The following is a 24,532-nucleotide window of genomic DNA, read 5'->3' as shown; positions in this document are numbered from 1 at the left end:
TCATTTCCCGACGATTTGCCGCTCTTGTGTGTTGAGCTTTCGGTCCCCAGACAGGCATGATTTTTTCATGACAGATGAAAGTTCTAAGAGCATATTCTGTAGAAGAGTGGAAGGGATGGGGGGGGGGCAGAACTTGAAGGACTTTTTAGAGATTCCCCCCATCCCCTCTACCTCAGAGACTACCCTCCATGCCCTGTGAGTAGAATCGGGATTCCGAGGAACTGCAATTGAGCCAATTGTATAATTTTTGCTCTTTGATTTTCTCTATTTTGCAACAAGAGTTGGACTCAAGTGAAAGGCATTAACCTCTGGGAGTTTCACGGTGTGAAATGAAAACTGCTTTGTCTTCCACCAAACACACAATCAAACAATCAAAGCTTAAAGGCCTATCTAAAACCTTTTCATTTAGCAATCAAAAAGTAATGTCAATTGAAACATACTATCCACCTAGTAGAGAGCTAAGGAATGGACTCAGAACACAGGTTAAAAAAGATTTTCTTTCTTTGCTTTAACATGGCAAACTCGGGAAAATTGTTAGGCACGATTAAGCATAGATGTAATGAGTTTTGTGTTTTGTTTTTTCTTTCCTTCTCAAAGGGTGGAGAGGAAGGAGGAGAACAGAGGGGGAAAATTTGGAAGTGAAAAGAAAATTTAATTTAAAAAATTTAATGTCAAGGATCATGGTTTTTTAGCTTTCTACTTTTATATTAAAAATTGTAAGCTTTTAGAAGAACCAAAGGAAAACCTCTCAAATAAGGGGATTCTCCTAAATGACTTCCAAGATCTCTTTCAGCTCTAGCTGTATGAACCAGTTATTTAAAGCAGAAAAAGGTCTAATTCAGCAGCCTCTACTTGAAGAGTTCTCATTGTTACAGAAGAATATATAGAGATTGAATTATGCAAGAATTAGCAGAGCATTGGTAGCTAAATGAATTTCACTTAATTGGGTCTGGTAAAATGTATAGGCAAATCTCTCCTCCACAGGATACCAAAGAAAGGAAAAGGAATTATTTGGAAAGTTATTTTTATGAAAGAGCTCTGGTATTACATGTTTCTCTTTAATATTCCTAGTGTTGGTGGTGATAATGGTGGTGATAGAAGTAGCAGCAATAATCATAGAATTTATAGAATGTTTATTATGTCCCTGCACTAAATGATTTACAATTATTATCTCATTTGATCCTCACAACAACCCTGAGGGGTAGGTGCTCTTATTATACCCATTTTACACATGATGTAAACAGAAGTAGTGACTTGGTCAAGATCATACAGTTAGCAGGTATCCAAGGATGGATTTGATTTCAGGTCTTTCTGACTTGAGACCTAGCACTTTTATCCCCTGTTGCCTAGCTGATTCATGAAATAATAATGGGCAAGGAGGAGGAAGCAAAATATTTGAAAAGCATAGGAGTAATGAAGATTATAAAATTCTGCTTCTGCCATTCATCAGCTTTGCTACTTTAAGCAATTCTCACCTCTGTGTTTCAATTTCCTCTACTGAACAATGGTAATATTAACACCTGCCATTCTTACTTCATCAATGCTATCATAGGGAATAACATGAGATAACATAGTAAAATACTTCACAAATCTTAAAAAGAATTGATCAGCTTCAGTCTCTTCTCTAGTTTTTTGGGAAATGAACAGTCCAAACCATTACAGAAATCCACTTCAGTTTCTGAGAAGAGATCATTGTTAATATAATCTTTACTCACCAAGTTTGTGACTTGAATTAACAGAATACCTCTCCCACCTTGAGCTATAGTCCTCAGAATAAGATAGGAACAGATTAAGTTCTTCTGGAATTCAAGAGGTTCAATGAAGTTGGCAAAGGATATAAATCAAGGAGTCAATGGAAAGAGATTTGGAATAAGGAGGCATGCTTTTGAATTCCTGACCAGTCACAATACTTGCATGACCTTGGGCAAGTCATTTAACTTTTCTGGCCTTCAATTATCTCACCTGCAAAATGAAAGTACAGGACTTGCTAACTACTAAAGTTGCTCCCTGATCTAAATCTGTATTCCCATGATCCCATGGTGAACACAGATGAGACAGAATACTATGGTGAAAACAGCATTGGACTTGATTATCAGCAGAGAACTCAATTCAAATTCTGCTTCTGACATTTACCAGCTGTGCTTTTTTGAGCAAATCATTTCACCTCTGTGCCTCAATTTCCTCTATTGAACAATGGCAATATAACCACCTGCCTTCTTACTTCACCAATACTATTGTAGGAATTACATGAAATAACATTAAAATACCTTGCAAATCTTAAAGTGTTACAAGGAGAGAGAGTCACTTAAAACAATTGAGTCAGGGGCAGTTAGGTGGTGCAGTGGATAGAGCACCAACCCTGGAGTCAGGAGTACCTGAGTTCAAATCCGGCCTCAGACACTTAATAATTACCTAGCTGTGTGGCCTTGGGCAAGCCACTTAACCCCATTGCCTTGCAAAAAAAAAAAAAATGAGTCAAAATGAAAGCTGATTTTTTAAAGAAGATTTGGAATTTTGATCTAGTATTTATCCCATAGAATAGCCCAAAGACTGAGAAGCATTGGCAGAAGAAATCTTTCCTGGGCATTTCTCATTGTAAAAAGAATATCTGAGTAATAATAACAATCACTTTTGGGAAGTGAAAGGTCTGAACCTGTGATTTTATTGGCAGAAGGAACTCTCAGTATGTAAACTCCCTCCATTGTTAAGGATCATACATAATTTATAGTCTTAGAGGGTAATCTAGGGGGACAAATAAGTTAAATGATTTGCTTAGTGTAATACAGCCCCTGGATGTCAGAGATAGATTTTGAACTCATGTCTTCTTAACTCCAAGGATGTCCCTCATGCACTCCCCACTGCCTCTCATTAACACTTATTGATTTTGTCTTGTAGCAAAGAAATTTGTCAGATTTAAGTATTTCTAAGACAGAGAAGAACTCCCAGAAACTTGGAATTGTTAACAGATAAAAGTGGATTTCCAAAGATTTTATGCTCCTTCTCTGAAAATATTTAAAATGTCAATTGATGGGGCAGCTAGGTGGTGAAGTGGATAGAGCATCAGCCCTAGAGTCAGGAGGACCTGAGTTCAAATCCGATCTCAGACACTTTTTTTTTAGGTTTTTGCAAGGCAAATGGAGTTAAGTGGCTTGCCCAAGGCCACACAGCTAGGTAATTATTAAGTGCCTGAGACTGGATTTGAACCCAGGTACTCCTGACTCCAAGGCCGGTGCTTTATCCACTACACCACCTATCCACCCCCTAATCTCAGACACTTAATATAACTAGCTATGTGACCTTGGGCAAGTCACTTAACCCCATTACCTTGCAAAAAAAAGTCTATGGATACTCACCTGACTATAATGACATAGTTCCACATTTATGTCAGAGAGTAGGATATGGCCTAAATGACTTCTAGAGGTCCTATCTGCCTTATAATTAAATGGACTCAAAGGTCCACCAACTGATAAGATTCAAGGGTTTTCAAGAAAATCTGAAGTGGAATATCTCAGTCAATAGATAAGCCTGCCTCTTTGTCATTCAGTTAAAAATGTCTTTATGAAGATTCCAATAATTCAACTTGCTATTTTCTCATTTAGAGGTCCTTAAGGCATTTCTCAGAACTTATGTTCATGTTTGCCCAAATTTTGCATAGTGTCCATATGTCATTATCTGATGCCATCAATTCTACAGCATATTTCTCAAGGGTACTACTGGTTCATTCCAAATAATGGAAAATGCCAAGCTAATGTTCTAAGTAGATGTAAAGCACTTGTGGGCTATTATTAATGGCAGATTGACATTTATCTTACAAAGCTTTCAGGCATTTTTAGAAAACATGATTAAAGCCCTAGTGATTAATTAACATCCAGTTCTGTTGACTGCTTTGCAATCTATTCTTGAAATCCAATTTACATCTTGTGCAATCTTCACCCACCAAAGCCCACAGGTCAGATTTCCAACTAGTGGAGTCGTCTCAGGCTAAATTGTCTGGACTGTGTGGTTAATGATCTTGGCTGTCTTTTAGGAGCAAAGAATATGGGTTTTCAAAAAGCTTTTATTTTGAAATAGTGTTTTAGTTCTGAGTGAATTACAAAGTTAGCATGAATGAAACTAAATACTTCCTACTTCCCCTTTTCCATAGAGGTCACCATCAAGCACTGACTGTTTTTTTGGTAGGCTTTTTTTTTTTGCCCTACTTATATTATTTATTAGTTCTCATTTCTAAAAATAATAGACATTTAGATAGCATTTTATTGTTTATAGTCTTTCCTCATTAAAAAAAATGCTTCCCACCCCCCCCTTAAGACTAAGCCTCCCTATCTCACCCAAACTCTAACTCAACTGCAACTCAGAGCTCCCAAGATCAAGAGAATCAGCATCCTCAGTCTTTTCAGGAAGTGTTCATAGGAATGTGCCACCACTTCTGGAAAAGCTCCTTTGAGGAAATGATGAAATATTATTACCCTTATTTTAAAAATTATGAACTTGAAGCTCAGAGAGAGGAAGTGATTTGACCAGAGTGACATAACTAGAATGTTGCAAAGCCTGGACTGGAAAATCGATCCTTCTGTATGTTTTCACTTTTCACATACTTTTTCAGTAATCAGTATTAGTATAATTGACCAAATGCTATCAGTGAATGTGAGTGTTTGGATTGTTCAAGAAGAACTAGAATTTCTGGTGGGAGGACATGCTGAGTCATTTTCAGAGTTGCTCATCCACCTTTGGTGTCCACTTGTAACTATCACCTGTGGTTTCAACAAGCTGTAGCATGGGCATCAGTAAAACCATTTTGGCAGATGGGCTAAACTAGGGAAACTGGCAGACCTCAAAACCCTCAGTAAATTAGAAGAATGTCTACCCCTAAGCATGTGAAGACTCCTTCTGGAGAGAGTGAGAACAATTTGTTCCAATGATTAAGAAGGTGACTGAAGATGCTATAGGGGCTTAAAGCTTGGTCAGATATCAAACATGCCAATGTCATCCACTGCAACCCAAGCCATTTCCAGTCATCTTAACTTTCATCCTGCCCCTGGATTTTGATAACTCTGGGAGAGAGTGAAGCTGATAACTTTGTGAAACTCTCCCTCACTTAAATCCAATTCATGGGCAAGTCAAGACATCATCTGGGTTATCACTGGTCCTCTTGAAAAATGAAGGACAACAACATCAATGAATAAGAATCCTTCAGACTCCAGGGTAAGATGATTATTTTTTTTTGTTTTTAGTGCCCTAGTATCTATAGGTACTCTAAAAAACAATTCAACCAGAATAATAGAAGTTGTCTTGACCAAAAAAATATATATATTAAGAAGGAAGGAGTATCTATGATATCCTATAACTTTATTCTTCTTTTTCAATCTTCAACTTAGTTTGATGTTATATGAGTAAAACTTGAGTTTCTGTTCTTTTGAACGAAATTTTCATAATCCTGAAAGGATTATCATAAAATCATAAGATCATGGATTTAAAACTAGAAGGGACTTTAGCAGTCAACCCCTTCATTTTAGAGAGGAGACCCCATAGAAAAAAATTAATTAAAAATTATCTAAGGTCACACAACTAATAGATATCTGAAGTAAGATTTGAACCTGTCTTCTTGATTTGAAGTATAATGCTCTAACCACCATACCACGATTTGTCCCCAAATTCATGTTTGAACATAGAAATCTAGAATACTTTTGTCAATCTACAAGTCAAAAAGATGGAAAGTAGCATGTTCTACCAATTAAGACGATTTGTATTCAGGGAATGCACTTTATGTGCATGGGAAGATATTTGAGCATTTATTGGAAAGCATCTATTATGTCAAGGCAACATATATCAATAAAATATAATCACTGTTATCAATCAATAAGAAATTATTGTGCTTATTATTGATAGATTTTTGTATAAGCATAGAATCATTCAATGTAAACTTTTTGAATTATCCTTTGATATGACAAATCTGATTTAGAGGAATTTTGTTCACATCTTAATTTTATACCTTCCCATGATCAGCACACTAATTCAAATCTAGCACTCATAGCAGATCCTAGTGTTCGTTAATAATGAGGATGAACAACTCTACTTTTTTCTGGTTTGGTTTTATTAAATCATTGTAAATGTCATTGTAAAAGTAATCACAATTATAGAAAGGATCTTCCCTGTTCATGAGAATTTAAACTTGTATAAACTTTCCCAGATTTTTTCTTTTTTTGCAAGGCAAATGAGGTTAGATGGCTTGCCCAAGGCCACACAGCTAGGTAATTATTAAGTGTCTGAGACTGGATTTGAACTCAGGTACTCCTGACTCCAGGGCTGGTGCTCTATCCACTGCACCACCTAATTGCCCCTGATGCATACTTTTATACTTCATTATTCGTGGGGGTTTTGTCTGTGTTTTCTTTACAACATGGTAATATGGAAATGTTTTGCATGACTACACATAAAGTATTGCCTTTTCAAGGAAAGAGAAAGGCAGTTAAGAAAATGGATCTCAATAAAATTTTAAATAAATGTTAAAACTATTTGTTTTAATTGAGAAAAATTAAATTGACAGTTAAAAGTTTAAAAAAAGAAAAAAATGAAGTGCCATCTTTGTTTCAGTGATCCTAGAAATTCCTACCACTTTGAATAACTACTCATGATCCTATAATTTTCCCTAAACCTTCCTTCCATCAGATGCATAGATTGAATTTTTTTTTAAAAACTCAATCTTTTTTTTTAAATCACTCATAGACCTTTTCAGTTGAATAGCAAAGCAAAGGATAGAATTAGTGTCCCTGGCTTTTGTTAAAATATGTCTGGAAATGCTAGCTTGAGAAGAAATGGGGAAAGAAAAAAAGGGAATTCAGGAATCTAGAGAGGAGGAGAATCAATGCAAAAAGGCATCAAATGAGCTATTAAATCAAATTATTTGTATCACTATAGGGTCTATTTGTACAAAAGTCTAATATTTAAAAGATTTTTATAAAGTTCTTTTGCTAAGAGAAAAGATTGAGAAGTGATATTGATATATTTTTAGCATACTAAACTTTGAATGACAAATAAATCTGTAGGTTTCTTTAGTGATTTTCTCTTCATTGTGGGTGGTATGGTTTAACTACAATGCCTTTACTCATTTACAGATGGATCATCATCACTTTGTATCTGTGGTTCCAGAGGAAGACCCAAACTGCCAATATGCCTCCTGGCTTTTAAATGAAAATAAAATACTCTATTTTTAAAAAACATCAAATAAAAAAACAAAATGCTATAAAAAGTTAAAAGAATTTGCTAAAAGAAGAAAAGAAGATGAAGATGAGAGACAATATATGTTTTCTCAAGGTCACACCTAAAATAAAAGCCTACTTTTAAAATGTATACAGATTCTGTTGTGTGATTTCCCCTGACTTATTGCTTTCGATGAGTATTTGTTGTATTTCCTTTGTTTTCAAAGAAGACAGCATAGGGTGATGACTTGCCCATGTATTGGATTTAAATGAGGGAGTTTTTCACAAAGTGATCAACCTCACTCTCTCTCTCTCCCAGAGTCATCAAAGTTTAGTGGCAGAAAGAAAGTCAAGAAGATTGAAAATGACCTAAGACGCGATGGATGACCTTGGCATCCTTAATATCCGAGCAAGCTCTAAGAACTCCACAGCACCTACTTAAGCCTTCTTCTTGGCCATTGGAGTCACCAGGAGACACTAGGAGAAGTCTTCACATACTTGGGGTAGTCATTTCCATAACTAATTGAGGGGTTTGAGGTCCACACTGGTTTAACCCATCTGCCAAGATGGTTTTACTGATACCCATGCTACAGCTTCTTGAAACCGCAAGTGAGAATTAGGTAGATTAGAATTAGATGAACACCAAAGGTAGATGAGCAAACCTGAAAAAGGCTCAGCAGACTGTCCTACCAAAGGTTCTTGTCCTCCCTGAACATTCCATGAGAAGTACTAACTTTGAGAAAAATAGATCCCCAGAACCAAGGGAAGTTTTTTCTTTGATGTAAAGATGGAAGATTATGGATGTAAAATATTGCATAAAGCATGAGACTTGGAGAGTGTGTGTGTAAGTTAGTTTCACTGACTTTTTTTTTTTTTTGTATCAAGGAATGGCTCACCAGGTAGAGGAGAAGGGCTATATTCAGAAATTAAAGTGATGCAAAAAAAATTATAAAAATGTTTTAAGAATTTTAAAGAGGAAAGGAGGGAAGGAAGAAATATGTTTTGTGAGTCATTCTTTCAGGAAAGGAAACAATGAAATTATCTTGCTACATATACAAGTATAAGCAGAAGTAAATGGTTACTTAAACTGTATTTAATTGGGATTACCATCAATGGTCTCTAGGTGGCAGAAATCATCCAGTGATGTAGACAGATCCAAGGAACTAGCTCTACATGCACTATTTAGAGTAATTGAATAGAGCAGATAAGAAATGGGTTATTCTTAGTTGAAAGAAGGGTCTCAGGAAAGAGATCAAATCCAATGAAAGCTCCTCAAGGAGGAGAACAGAGAGGAGGAAAAAAGAACACTAGAGATGACTCCATTTCAGTGACAATATCATCTTGAAATCTATATTATGGCAGAAAGAACTCTGGATTTGGAGTCAGAAAGTCAGAAATAAAAGTTGTCATGCTGCCTTCCTCTTGGGGAAATAAAGGATAGAAGAGATAACTGAAGATACTTCAGACAAAGAAAAAAAAGCTCAACCTTACAGCTCATTTAAGATGCCTTTGAAGGATTCCCTTTCTGATTAAGCTTAGATTCTACCAAGACAGTCAAAACTGAGTACAAGCTTTAAGGCCTGATCTTGACACTTACTAACTTAATGAGACTGGGATAATTTCAAGCCTCCCGAGCCTCTGTTTTCCTCAACTGTGAAATGGGGATAATAGCTATCTACCATACTGGGCTATTGAAATGATTAAATGAAATATATACATATATTTACACATACATATCTGTGAAAGCATTATGTACTCACAAAGTACTATATAAATGTAATCTATCACTATAAATCAGTAAGCGATATTAAGCTTGATGTAAATATGAAATCATTATAATACAAAAGATAGGGGAAATAATTATAGTAACTCATTTCTATAGTACTTAATAAAGCAATTTAAATATAGCATTTCATTTATGAGTTTAGTCTGGGAAATGTAGTTCCTATCAAATGATGTTTATTTTTAAATCACAATAGGAACTGATAGTGACAGACAGGAACAATTCCAGATCTATGACACTTTCAGATACCTCCTGCCTTTGGAAGTGAGGGAATTGGACAAAATGCTCACTATGTCCAGTCTCCCATAACTTTAAATTTATAATCCAATGATTCATGTCTTGGGGGTATCACAATTATGGAGCTCCCTTATCTAACTGTGGCTTTTCAGAGGGCAGAACCTGTCTAATATTCTTCTTGTCTAATGTCCAGATCAAAAGCAAAAAGGGTTTTCCTTTCTTTTATCTTAAAAAGAAACTACTATTTTTTTAACTTGCTAAATCCTAGGGGTGGCTAGGTGGCACAGTGGATAAAACACCAGTCCTGGAGTCAGGAATACCTGGGTTCAAATCCGGTCTCAGACACTTAATAATTACCTAGCTGTGTGGCCTTGGGCAAGCCACTTAACCCCATTTGCCTTGCAAAAAAAAAAAAAAAAACAAAACCTAAAAAAATTGTTAAATCTTTACTGTGAAATATTTGAAGATCATTTTTAAGATGCAAAAGATATTCAAATAGTGTGGCTTCTTGCTCATATGCACGATATACTTTTTTTTCTGTAAAACTAAGATGACTCAGATAAATAATTGATCCTTCAAAAAGTCACATCCTCTCTCCTCTTCTCCCCTCCACCAATCACTATTCCTTATCAGGTATGAAAAGGTATCCCTGGGGAAGAAAACAGAGAGAGAGTGTGAGTTTAGAGCACTCAAGTATGTTGACAACTACACAAAGCAGGGTATAGCTCACATGAGCAGGGATTTGCTGGTCTTTGCTTGCCATTAATATTCTTTGCCCTGTACCTGGAGGTAGAGGTGGAGAGCTGGAGGCACTGTCATTTCCCCAGGGCTGGACATCAGAGACAGGGCTATGTGGGAACTCAGAGTTTTCTGAAGCTCTGGATAGGTAACTGGCCTTGTGGTTACCTGGATTACCTCTCTCTCTGCTGAGTCAAAACCCTCTCTCCCATGCTGCCCTTGCTGCAGTGAGTAGTCAGGTCTATCGAGGATCTGCTTAGGTGGTTCCAGAGAATCTGGGGCTGCTCCCTGGGCTATAGTGTGCAGGAAGGGCAATGTGCAAGGTTGCCCATCTACCATCTGGAAAGAATGCCCCTCCTGCCGAAGGAAGACCATGGCTGCTGTCCGTGGTGCTGATGTTGAAAGGACAGGCCACAATAGAAGACGGACAAACAGAGCTGAATCTGAGCCCTCTAGGGAGATGATCCCTCTGGAACCAGTTTTTTTTCAGGTGGATGTTCTCCCTCATTCTGGTTGTGCTGATAGGGTTGCCAAATTTGCTTATGGTGTATATTATCAATCCCAATTACTTGTTGCTCTGGCCAGATATGTTGAACAGGTTGGAACAATGGAAGCCTCTCAGGCAATAAAGAAAGGGTTACTTCAATGAATTTCAATTTGAGTGGCAGAGACCCTTTATCAGTCTCAGTGCTAGACCCTCTATATAATGCCTTCATGATTTTCCTGATTCCCAGGTGAAATATTTCCAAAATGTTAAGGAATAAAGAGATAGCTGCTATGCTATGCATGAACAACACGAAAATGGTTTTCTCTGTGGGCCTGGACACAAAGTAGTCCACTAAATTGGGGCAAGAAAACTGACTGCATTTATAAAAGGGGTGCATTTGAAATTCATAGAGAATATACTGCCCTATCATGAATTGTACTTCCAATATAGATCTAGTCAAAATATGCAGTGTATATAAGTCCATAGCAGGCATCTTTTCACAGGGGGCTTTGTGTACTTTCCTTTGTTCCTCTAATCTCACTTCCCTCTCTGTTCTTTGATACTTCCTCTGGTCAAGCTCTGGTTTCTTCAGCTGGCCTCGAAGTTGTATTCATGGCTCACAATCCTCTAACATTACTAATTGCAGTCAACATCTGTCGTTTTTAAATTATCACATATAAAGTCATATAATTATCTTTTTATTGTCTGGTCTATTCCATTAACCTCTAGGTTCCTGAAGGGCAAAATTGCTGTTCTTCTTTGTATCTTCCATGGACCTAATTCAGTGTCTTGAAGTTGCTTAGTACCTGACAAGTATTTGCTGATTTATTTCCCCCCTTCAAATTTAAGCCCCCTACTTGGTTCCATAACATATTCACTAATCAGGAAAGGAGAAAAATATAAGTTTCCTAGGTATTAGTAATAGTTTTTATGAAAAGACTAGTGCTACCAGGAAACTGAAAAGGAAGAGTTTATATAGTTGGAGAGGTAATGGTCTACATGCTTGTAACCTGAGTTATGTTGGAGTCATATTTTATTCTTTACTCTAGTTTATTCTCTTCCCACTCCCAATCACATCCAAACAGAAGTTTTAAGTGTTGGTACCAGTTCTGTGACCATAAGCAAATTATTCTCAGTTTTCCTTACTGTAACTTGAAGAAATTGAACTTAATGACTGAATGTTTCTCATGGCCAGATGAGACTAGCAGTACAAGTAGTATTAGCATTTGGAGACACAAAAAGGAACAATAGACACAGGATTGGGTCAATGGAGATGTTTTAGTAATGGAAGCTGTGGACGACTGGTTGATTTATTTCAAAGAGAAGGGAACATGTGGTTCTCCAGAAAATTTAGGAATCTTCTGCAAACTCAATGTCTACAAGAGGTGTGCTTAGAGGAGTAGCTAATATTTTGGTTTACAAAATCTGCTAAAATCTATGTAGGTGAAATTCAATAGAGAAAAATGTAAAATACTACTTGAGCTCACAAGATCAGGAAAACAAGATTAGGTAAGAGTTTATCTGAAAAAATAAAGAGGGTTTTAATAGTCTGCTAGTCAATAATGTGAAAACTCAGTTTCCTTTGCTGAATCATCATTCACCTTATACCCCTTATTCTTCTCTCTATATGCTTTCTAAGTGGTTTCATCTTTTTCCATGTTATCCCTAGGCAGATGATCCCCAAATCTAAACACCCAACCTTCATCTCTCTCCTGAGCTACAACTATACATCTCCAACTCCCTGTAAGACTTCAAATGGAAGTCACAAAGGCATCTCAAACTCAACAAGGCTAAAACAAAATTCATTATCTTTCCCAGTGAAATCTACCTCTTCTACTCTCTCTGTTTTTCTTGAAGACACCATCATTCTTCCAATTACTCAGGTTCAAAACTTAGGAGTCATCCTTGACTCTCTATCTTTTTACATTTAACAAGTCCATAGGCAGCTGGGGGGAGGAAGGGTATGGCTACATCACTGGGTCTGGGTCAGAAAGACCTCAGTTCAAACCTAGACACCTATTAGTTCTGTGTCTCTGGACAAATCAGGTAACCATTATCTGCCTCAGTTTCCTCAAATGTAAAATAGAATTACAGCACCAACCTCTCAGGGTTGTTATAAGAATCAAATAATATTTATAAAGCATATAGCACCATGATTGTAACATAATGGGTGCTTGTTTCCTTCCTTCCTGTCAATTCTACCTCTTCTTTGCATCTCCACTCTCCTCACCCAGCCATCCCCCTGGTTCAGGTCTTTATCACCTCTTACCTGAAAAATTGAAACAGTCTTTTCATTGATATATCTGAGTCAAGTGTCTCTCCTCCAATCCATTCTCAACATACACATTTTTAAAATTAATATTTTTTCCCTTTTTAAATTTAAATTTATTTTTTCTAATTACATGTAAAGATAGTTTTCAACATTCAGTTTTTTGTAAGATTTTGAGTTCCACATTTTTCAACCTCCCTTCCTTCTCTCACCCCTCCCTATGACAGTGAGTAATCTGATATTATACATGTACAATCATGTTAAACATATTTCCACACTAGTCATATTGTGAAAGAAAAATCAGAATGAAAGGGAAAAATGAGAAAAAAAACATAAAACAAATTTTTAAAAGGTGAAAATAGTATGCTTTGATCTCCATATAAATTTCATAGTTCATTCTCTAAGTGTGGATGGCAAAAAATTAATATTTTTAATTAATATTAAAACACAAGTCTGACTGTCATTCCCCTGCTCAAAAAGCTTCAGTAGTTTCTAGGATAATATACAAACTACTCTATCTGGAACTTAAAATTTCTCAGAATCATACAGCCACCTATCACAATAAACTGATACTACATTATTTCTCTACTGTACTCTATATTCTAGGCAAACAGGCTTACTTATCTCTTGTCTCTATGTCTCTTTATAGGCTATCCTCTATACCGGAAATTCTCTCCTACCAACCATCTCATAAAAACTTACTTCAAAACACACTTTCACCTACATAGAATCTTTACTAATCCTCCAGTTGTTAATTGCCATTCTCCTTCAAAAAGAATTATTTTGTATTCTGTTCATATATATATATATATATATATATATATGTATATATATATATATGTGTGTGTGTGTGTATGTATATGTATGTATTTGTAAGCATAAATATATGTAAGTGTATAATATATGTGAAACTTAACTGTCGGCATGTTCTTCTATAAGTCAGGGAATATTTTTTTTCTTTATATCCCCAGTACCTAACACATTTTGTGGTGGTAAGCACTCTGCAAATGGTCATTGATTTGAATTAACATGCAACCAAAAGGAAAAACAAGGACAATTTTAGGCTATATTAAGAGAGATATGGGGCAGCTAGGTGGTGCAGTGGATGATAGAGCACTGGCCCTGGAGTCAGGAGTCAAATTTGACTTCAGACACTTAATAATTACCTGGTCATGTGATCTTGGGCAAATCACTTAACCCCATTGCCGTGAAAAACCAAAAAAAAAAAAGCATCTAGAATGAGAGGTCCTTCTCCCACTGTACTCTGAAATACTGTAATCAGGTCTGGCCACTATATTTTGGGACAGAAATGGACAAATTGGAGCATTTCCAAAAGAGTGAGACCAGGATGGTGCAAAGAACAGAGATAACAGCATACAAGATCAACTTGCAGGAGTTCTTAATCTGGGTTAGGTGAATTTACATTTTTAACAATTTGAAACATTTCAATATTATTGATTTCTTTTCAAATTATATTATATTATATATTGTTATAATAATATATATTATATATTAAATACATTATTACTTAAATAAAATATATGATAAATTTAATGCTTAATACATTAAAAATGTTATTCTGAGAATGTGTTCATAGGCTAAATACAGCAAGTGTATATATTCCTCCCATTCCCTTGACTCTTTACAAAAAGTGAAGTTTCCCCTGGTGGAAGTAGAAGATGGCTCATCATTGGCCTGTCAAAGATTAGCCGTGTCTCTGGAGGACTTTAAAAAGCTAGACTACCACTGTGAAGATAGATAGTTGAAATTGGAAAACTTTGTGGCCTGGCAGCAAAGAGAGAAGCCTAAAATGGAGGAAAAACCCAACTCTTGAAAGAGAATTGGTCGATTTCTTTCTATCTGAGTACAGCCTGGAGGATTACCCTCTCTTCATTCCCCATCCCCTATCAGTTATGGTCCTTTCTAGAGAAACTATTCACCTAATAGAAGGAATTACTTCTCAATAGGGAACAGGCCCAGATAGTCAAGGAGAAAATCAACGAAGGAAGTTTTGAGAAGTGTGACTCCTAGCTGCAGAGAAGAACTAGCTATGGATTCAAGAATTAGCCTTGGCATTCAGGAAGCAAGTTACAGAGAGGAATAGCCCATGAAGCCCAGAAGAGCAATCTGCCCATCAGAGACACTGAACCCAGTAAAAAGTACATGAAGATACCAAGACAAAGGACATTGGAGCCCTTCAGTGTCAGAGAAGAGAATTGCCTCGACCACAAGTCTGGTAACCTGTGTTCTCTATATACGTACCTTACCATCAGCCCACTCCTTTCCCCAATGCTATATTTGTGGGAGAGTGTACTTCAGGTTTACTAAGTGAATGTTTTGAAGCTGCTGGTCTTACTATGTAATCTTAGTAATTGTCTTTGCTTTGAGCTAAGTGTGTCTTCTAGTGACTTCTAGCTGACTATTAAAAATGAAAAGACCAACAGGGTCTTGTGAGCTAGATCTTTCAGAATTCAGACCCACAGAGTACCTTGAACTAAAGTAGCTAACAGTCAACCCTGCTTGAAATCAACCTGTGAAATCCAAATTAGGAAAGTAAACCAGAGAAGATGCTACACTACTAGTCAAAAAATAGTTAAAACATTTTCTGATTATATTTTTCTACTAAAATTTTGATCAATTCCAACCAGTCTGGAAACCACTAAACAAATATGAAGGAAAAGTTAATAAAATTCATACCTTTTAACCAGGAATTATACTGCTAGGCTTATATCCTAAGGAAGTCAAAGGCAAAAGGAAGTCATACATATTCCAAAAATATAAATATCTGCCCTTTGGTAGTAGGAAAAAATTAGAAACAAAATTGGTAATCCTTCATCAGAAAATGGCCAAATTATGGTATATGAATACAATGGCATATTATTGTAGCATATGAAAAGATATCTATTAAAAATTCAAAGACCTGGTAGAATATTTGATCTGATGCAGAGCAAAGTAGGAAGAATCTAAAGCACAAAAACAATTAAAAAGGAAAAAAATTATGGAAAGACTTAAGAGCTCTGATCAATACAGTGGCTGATCATGATCTCAGAAGATTGACAGTGAATTGTGCCTCTGTGCCTCTCTCCTCTCAGTGGAAAATGAGATAAAAGTCGTCAGACCTGGACACTGTTTTGATTTGTTTTGCTTAGCTGAGTTGTGTTGCAAGAAATGGTTTAAGGTATGAAGCAAGGGAGTGAGGTGGCAATAATTGGGAAATAATAAATGATATTAAGAAGAATATTAACAAAATATTTTTAACAGCACACAAAATGTGTGCCCACTATTTGAGGACTGTTTTGATATGTGGCATATGAATCTTTATAAACTATAAATATGAGGAATTCAGAGATATAGGAAGATTTGTATGAATTGACACAGAATAAAAAAAAGCAATCAGGAGAACATCATACATAGCTTTAAAATATAATATAAAATTATGGTATATATAAAATTATAAATATAAATATTTTAAAATAAAAATATCTAAAATATTATATTAAACATAAATAAAAATACCATGAGGAGACAACTGCAAGGGTTAATACTGAATCCAGAGCTCAAATGACCATGGATGCACCAGCTGAGATAGACACAGTTGCTGTATTGTTATGTTTTGTCTCATTGTTTTTGTTTCAAGCAAAGATTTTGGAGGTAGGGGTTGGAAGGATATATAGGAATACAATGGAAATGTCAAAAAGAATAAAGCCATTCATTTTTTTAAAATAGATCATCTGAAATAAACCCTACCCCAAAGTGCTTTTAAAAAAATCTCTCCTTTCCCTTAAACAAGTAAAATTTTAATACTATATAATCAATATTGTTTATAGTATTTTATCAAGTGTTAATGCTGTTTTATATGTACTGATTCATATGTTCCAAAATTGTGCCCCCAACTCTCCCAAAGATTCCTTACACAAATTCATTCATTCTACTTTCTGGGTATTTTCAATACTATTTCATCTTTCTAAAGCACAGGGCTTATCCACACTTACTCCTAAGTGAGGAAGTCCATTTGTCAGCTACTTACCTTGTGGGCCAAGAATGACTTTTCAAGCACTTAGGCCATCATGATTTCATTATGTGTGCTACGGAACAGAGTGTTTGGCCTCACAAGTTCTCTTTAGAAAGAGTTGCCTTGAGTTTGGAAGAACAGAGCCATCAAAACAATATTGGAAGGAACCAGCAATGATTCTAAGTGCCTGGCTAGCAGGAATTTTGAGTTCCCAATGCCAGTCCTAAAGCCGTCTTACCAGAAGATTACAGGGCCCACAGTCAGAATAATCACAGTCAGAATAATCACATTTATTCTGTGGTGTGAAGTCTGACCCAGCCATCCCCAAAGCTCTGCTTGTCCTTTGGAGACTTCAACTGTTCTGTTAATTGGCCATTGCTGGTCAATTCCATGAGGACAATTATATTTACTGAAACAAATGAGGATGGTATGATGGGATGCTATTTAGATTGTGTGACTTTTCTTATGGTCCATTAGTTTCTACAGAAATCAATGCACAAAAATCAATGGGTCACGTCCGATTTCATAGGCAACTGCTTTGAACTAATTACACTTTCTGAGGCTGAAACAAAATACATAAAGCTGGGTCAAAATGAACTCCAATGATATTTTCATCCAAAGGGTTCATGTTTATCATTTCTTGACTTTTGAAATAGTTTGTACATTGATGAGACAAATCAACATGATGGCCATTACATCTTTTGCAGTATCATCTTGCTTTGCAAAAAAAAAAAAATCTGCTAGTAAAAATATTGAGGGCCTTCCTTCTTCAATGGAATAATCAGAGATATTTGGAGCTAAAATAGCAACTCTCACTTTTATGTAATATTTTAATTGTAGTAACCTATTCCCCTTCCAACTTATATTTACAGGTCAAGGTAAAATGAGGGACCCCCACCTCTAAAAATATAATTCACGAGGCCCAAGTTCATTTTAAATAATAACCCAAAGAACACAATTAGGACACTATGAGAACTGGTATATAGTAGTATTATTGAATGAATGAATGAATTAGCTTAAAGGTTGAAATAACACAGTATTTATAAGATATCTTCCCCAAAAACCTAGGACCTACGCATCTATACAGATTTGTTCCTTAGGGAACAAATAAATGTAGGTCTTGCAATGAGAGGCTGGTAGGACTAGGAGCCAATAATGTTTTTTAACTCCTCCAACTGGTCTTGATCTTAGAATACCAACAGGGACTACTTGTTTCACTGGTCACTTTTAGCTTTTAACTTAAATGAAATGGTTTAAGGCTTTGGACAGGAAGAATCCAGGGGAAGTCATAGGATAAAGTGGAAAGTGCTGGATTGGGAGTCAGGGATCTGAGTTCAAATCCTTGTTCTGCCACTTTGCACCATCACCTCTACAGGCTCTCAGTCTCCTATAAAATGAGGATATTGTTGAATCAGATGATCACAAAGGTCTCTTCCATCCCTAAATCTATAATCCTCTGGCTGGAGTCTAAATCTCAACCATAGTTGCTTATTATCTTAAGTAACTTTATCTCTGGACTCAGTTTCCTAGCTGGCCTCTGAGGTTCCTTCCAGTTCTACATGTATGATTCTATGGAATCCTTGATGGCTGTGCATGAAGGATCTAGAGAAAATAGTGCCTGGAATTCTAAACTCAGGAACTTTAACTTTGGCATCTCAAACAATGGTGCTATCCCAGGAAATCTCCCTTCTCTGCTAAAAAGCAAAGGTCTGGGATCAAAATCTGGCCCCCTCCCCTTTCCCCTGCCCTCACTCCTTCCCTTGAATTCTCCTTTTAGGCCACATGAAAGTGCATGGCTCCTATAGCTATCTACTTCTGGTGTCAGTGATTGAGGGAGAGAAATTCTTTCTCCACACCCCATCCCAATGGAAAAGCATGTCTTTAACAGCTCATAACTTTCCTAAAAGCTTCTCCAGAGCTCTTGACTCTTGACCAGGGTCAATTTTCTCATTTTTAAACCATTAGCCTCTTTTGTTTGCCAGGGTAATTGAATAGACAAAGACAAAAGACAAAAGACAATCCATGATGGTGAGTAAGTACATGTTCAGTTTCAGTGGTGTCCAGCTCTTTGTGATTGCATTTGAGGCTTTTTGGACAAAGGTACTGGAGTGATTTGCCATTTCTTTCTTTGGTTCATTCTAGAGAAGAGGAACCTGAGGCAAACAGGGTTAAATGACTTGCCCACAGTCACACAACTAGTAAATGTCTGAGACAGAATTTGAATTCAGGTCTTCCTGAACACAGATGCCTTACACTCATATATAAATATACTCAAAGTCTAAAAAGGACAAAGTCTGTCATTTCATCAGTTTGATTGGGAAACTAGCATCCTAGAGAGAGCTGCTCTCTGACTCAAGATGTTCCAAGTTAATCTAACACATACTTGTCATGTAACCGTGGGCACACTGGCTTATTCTCTCAGCACTTCTCTGAATTTAAAAAGGGAGTGCAACTATTAGCACCATCTACATAGATTTGGAAATTGAAGCCTGGGAAAGTTAAGACTGAGTAGTTAGAGAGATGGGGGAGACGAGGGGCTCAAAATTATATTTATAGCAAGATTATCAGTCAACAGGTGCATTCAATTCCCCTAAATAGCATCCTCCTAGCTGTTAGATAGAACTGGAGAAGGAGAACAACAGTGAATTGGAATCAAGAGGTGATGTTTAAATTCTTCTTTTGTTTCTTAAGTAAGCATGGAAATATCATTTAACCCCTCTGATCTCATTTCCTTATCTCTAATTCCACTTGTTCTGCCAACTACTCAAGGTTGCTCTGAGACTCATGGTATAGTGGCAAGAATGATGAGTTTAAGTTTGGAAGATCTAGGTCCAAATTCTGCCTCTAATACTTAAAAACTCTTAACATTCCTAGTAGGAAGCTTATTACCTGTTATATGAACCTGGGCAAACCTATTCTGTGAAGTAAAAGTATTTGGACTAGATGAGCAAGGTCTGTTCTGGAGCTAAATCTATGATCTGGTTAGATCATGTAAAATGCTTTACAAATTTCAGATTTTTCAAGGCAATGGGGTTAAGTGGCTTGCCCAAGGCCACACAGCTAAGTAATTATCAAGTGTCTGAGGGCAGATTTGAACCCAGGTACTCCTGACTCCAGGGCTGGTGCTCTATCCACTGTGCCACCTAGCCACCCCTACAATTTTCAAAGCACTGTATCACTATTAGTTACTATTGTTCCATTATATTATCTTCCTTCAGAGGATCTTCAGAAGATAGATCTTACAATTATAGATTCTGAGATGGAGGCAGCCTGAAAGAGTGTTCAATCCCTTTATTTACAGATGAGAAAATTAAGATACAAGAGATCCAAAACAAATTGTTTTTGTTTAGTTACCTCTCTGTGGGACCCCTCTTGCCGAGGATTACATAACTAGGGTCTGAGACTAGAGTGAGATTTGAACTCAGGAAGAAAGGTCTTCCTGATTCCAGGTGCATATTCTTTCTGCTGCGCCAATAAGGCACAGTGACTTGTCCAGGGTTACATAACTTGTGAGTACCTGAGACTGCATTTGAACTCAGGTCCTCTTGTCTCCAGGGCTCTATCCACTGCACCATCTGTTCACAATTTGACTTTGAAAACCACAAATTAACATTATTTGGGGATAGCTTGGTGGCAATGTGGCTTGGAATCAGGAAGACTCACAGTCACCAGTTCAAAGTGAAGTGGGCAAGTCACTTAACCCTGTTCTTCATCTATAAAATGAGCTAGAGAAGGAAATGGCAAACCACTCCAGCACCTTTCCCAAGAAAACCCCAAAATGGAGTGCTGAAGGATTTGGACACAACTATAAAACCTCAACAGTTAGCAACTGTTATATTGCATTTTTAAATATTTCCCAATTATGTTTTAACCCAGTTCTATTCATACTTGGGAGTTCTATTGGGTATTTGTAGTCTGACCTTTCTGACCTAAACTCATCACTATATCTTTTCCTGAAGCAAACAAAAACAAAAACTATTCATTTAACCAACAAAACTATGTTGTTACCCAAAGCTGACATCATAAGCAGTTTCATACCCATCATTTCTCATTTTCTCAAAATCTTTTCTTTCCAGTTTCCAAGCATGAGAACTGTTCAGATTTGGGTGGGGGAAATGATGGAAACCTCCTCCCGCACCCTACCTGAGCATTTGCTCTGTACATGATTCAGGGAGGGAGGCCTTTGACTGACATAGGCCACTTCTCTTTGCTTATGCTTTTTTCTTCTTAACTAAACAACTAGCTGCAAACTGGAGATGGATTAGGCCAGATGACTCTTGAATTTCAAAAGGCCATAAGAGGTCCTGGAAGGATGGTGAGGCAGGCTGCAGTGAGGGCCAGAGAGAATGATTTCAGTTGCCAGAGCTAGCTTCCACTGGCTTTTACCAAGGGAAAGATTAGCAAAGAGACCACTACATCTCCCTTGACAATGCCAGTGTCTCTCCAATATTTGTGATCCTATGAGGCTTCCACATGAGTGAAAGGTATTAGGTTACTGAATTAGATTCTTATCCTCTAATGTGTGCTATGATCACTATAGCTATCATTTTTGTGTTCCATATATTACAGGACAGAGACGGAGACAGAAAGGGATACATTTTCCTTTCTCTTGTTTAGGGCTAAGCTTGAAGAACTGATACAATCATGGAAATTAGATAAGCATTTGCCAGAAACCAACTCTGTGGGAAAACTGGAGAAAAATAAAGAAACTGATAAATTTTAGTCAACAAGCAGGGGGTTGACTTACAGAACAGAGCCAAGATGGCAGCAGCAAGCTGGGAAGCTCCCAGGGCTTTTCCCAAAACAACTTTAAATAAGGCCTCTAAACAGAACCTACGACTACAGCACACACACACACACACACACACACACACACACACACACACACACACAAAACAAACTCAAAACTGAATTAAGTTTTCAATACAAGATATTGTGGAAGAACTGCAGAAGTATAGCCCAGGGTAGGCTGGAGAGCTGGAAAGCCACTAAGAAGCTTTTAGCCACAGTGTAGCTCAGGTGCTGGCATTGTATCAGGCCAGCAGTGAGGGTCCCACCCCAGCCCAGAAGCCAAAGTTTGAGCCCCAGGAACACTTAGGCAACAGGTGTGCCCAAGTTGGACTATCCTAATTGAGGGAAAAGACCAATAGCACCTGAAATACCATAGGCAAGCAGTAACTCAGGGACCAGATCCCCACCCCCAGCACAAAAAACTTCGGACTATACCTGCTGTGCCTCAGAAGTAGAGTTCAACTATCAAAATGTGCAAAAAAACCTCCAAAAAACCAAACCACTATTATTCTGATAGGGATAATAAAAACCACTAACTCAGAAGGGGAAAAACAGTGTCAAAATGCCACATGTGAAGCCTCAAAGGAATTTATGAATTGGTCTCAAATCAAAAAAACACCTCTTGGAGAGCTCAGAAAAGATTTTAAAAACCAAAGAGAAAAATAAATTGGGAAAAGAAATGAATCATGCATTAGAATTATGAAAAATTGACAGAAGAAAACAATACCTTTAAAAGTAAAACTGGGAGGCTTCATCAATGCAGGTTAGTTGAAGGTCACTATCAATAAATGTGCTTTTAACTTGATTTGGTTTTTGCTCTTCCTTAAGCCCTCAAATCCCTACTTTTAGGGAGTTTTACCAATAGTTTCATGACATGGTACCATGTAAGTCAGAAAGACCAGAGAAAGGGAAGTGTGATGTCAGAAAGTGCAGAAGCTATACTGTGAGGATGACCCAAGTCTAGTCCAGTATCCTGTTCTCAATCCCAGAAGTATGAGACTCAGATCTACTCCAAGGATGAGGCTGCTGAGGATTTCATGGAGAAGCTCCAAGAAGCACTCATTTCTGGAGGAAAAATGGGAATGCTGTTGAACAGATGGTCAATGAGAAAATGAAATTCGCATCAACTCAGAAAATAAAACAATTCCCAAGGAGAATAATATCTAACACATGAGGAAATGGGAGAGAGCCAATTTGGGTGTTCTGCAAAAAAGGCTCGCCCACCATAGTCAAGAAATAAGAGAATCAGATAGTTAGACAAAGAGGTCAAGAAACCAGAAGTAGATTTGTTCAAAAATATGAAAGGAGTGTTAACCAGGAATGAATCAGTGCTGCAGAAGGAAAAAGAATTCTTCCACATAAGCACAATGATCTATTCCCTCCCTGGGGAGGGAATCTTTAGCTGTGGACTACCACAATCTTTATTCCCAATTCTATAAAAAATACCACCAGGTCAGTGTGCTCAATTTAAAAGACTGGTATTTTCTTTGACTATAAATGTGGAGAGATATTTTATCATGTTAAAAGATACCTAGTTTATACTTTCCCTATCACTTCCTTCTCAGGATTGCTCACACCTTTCTGACTTTTCTTGTAAAGTCCTGACAAATGATTGCTCTCGTGTTCTGACCGTAATTGAGAGAGATCAAGGAAAACATAGCTGATGGTTAAAAGGACCCTAGGCACTATATTCCCCAATTTATGTACTCATGTGAAAATAATTGCATTTACTATTAGAGATAACTTCTGGTTTCATTTTTCTATGTTTTCCCTTGATCCCAGTAAATGTAAACAGATTACAGAAAAAATGGAAACTTGGCCAAATCTTTGTAAGTAAAAAATGGTGAACTGGAAATGGAATGTAACTCTTCAAAAAAGAAAATTAACCAAATGGAAAAGGAAAATAACTCGCCTAAAAGTGAAACTGACCAAATGGAAAAGGAAATACAAAAGCCACTTGAAGAAAATAAAAACTCTAAAAATCAGAACTGGACAAATGTTAACTAATGATGCCATGAGACACCAAGATTCCAACGCACAAAACCAAAAGACTGAAAAAATGACCAACATGGAAAATAGATCCAGGAGAGATAATTTACAAATTACCGTTCCACCTGAAAGCATGATAAGAAAAAGAGCCTGGACACTATCTTGCAGATAATTATCATAGAACACTGCCCTAATATTCTAGGTTTTTGCAAGGCAAATGGGGTTAAGTGGCTTGCCCAAGGCCACACAGCTAGGTGATTATTAAGTGTCTGAGACTGAATTTGAACTCAGGTACTCCTGACTCCAGGGCCGGTGCTCTATCCACTGCATGACCTAGCTGCCCCCACTGCCCTAATATTCTAGAACAAGATAAAATAGTCAAAAGAATCCATCAATCACCCCCCAGAAAAGATATCCCAAAATAAAAACTCCAAGGAATACTGTAGTCAAATTTTAGAATTCTCAGCTAAAGGAGAAAATACTGCAAACAGCCAAAGAGAAGCAATTTAAATATCAGAGAATCAGTCAGGATTATGTAGGACTTACCCATTTAAACATTAAAGGATGAGAGGGCCTGGAATATGATATTCCAGAGGGCAAAGGAGGTTGGATTACAACCAAGAATCAGCTACTCTGCAAAACTCAGCATATTATTTCAGAGTAAAAGATGGATTTTCAATGAAATAGAAGACTTTCAACTTACCAGAAAAAAAAAAACAGAACTGAACAGAAAATTTGATCTTCAAATACAAAACTCAAGAGATATATAAAAAGGTAAATGGAAAGGGGGGAAAATTAAGACAATTGATGTAAGACAATATTAAACTATGGAAAACAATATTTGTAACTCTTGAGAATTTTCTTTTAGATTAGCTGAAAGGGGCATACTTAGAGAGGGTATGCTATAAATCAATCAAAATGTGATACTTTAATGAGAGCTATATTTCTATTATGATAGTTGGAGGAAATGTGGAAAGAGGGTGTGGGTATCAATTGATAAGAATTTGATGATTCTTATGGTTCTTGAGAA

The 24,532-nt window shown here is 36.9% G+C and overlaps 1 protein-coding gene across 1 annotated transcript; it reads right to left on the bottom strand.

Moving 5' to 3' along the window:
• Nucleotides 1-11,051, bottom strand: GJA10 (gap junction protein alpha 10; the record flags this gene model as incomplete). Its single annotated transcript, XM_074190026.1, is given in 6 exon segments — nt 1-96; nt 9,926-10,131; nt 10,134-10,161; nt 10,164-10,360; nt 10,363-10,442; nt 10,444-11,051. Coding segments are annotated over 6 exon segments (1,215 nt in total), but the record flags the coding sequence as incomplete, so codon positions are not given.
• Nucleotides 11,052-24,532: the final 13,481 nt, after the last annotated feature.

The sequence above is a fragment of the Macrotis lagotis genome, chromosome 5 (assembly GCF_037893015.1).
Source record: "Macrotis lagotis isolate mMagLag1 chromosome 5, bilby.v1.9.chrom.fasta, whole genome shotgun sequence".
Classification (NCBI taxonomy): Eukaryota; Metazoa; Chordata; class Mammalia; order Peramelemorphia; family Peramelidae; genus Macrotis; species Macrotis lagotis.
Note: the sequence above shows the minus strand (reverse complement) of the source record. Positions and strands in the feature narration are given on the sequence as shown.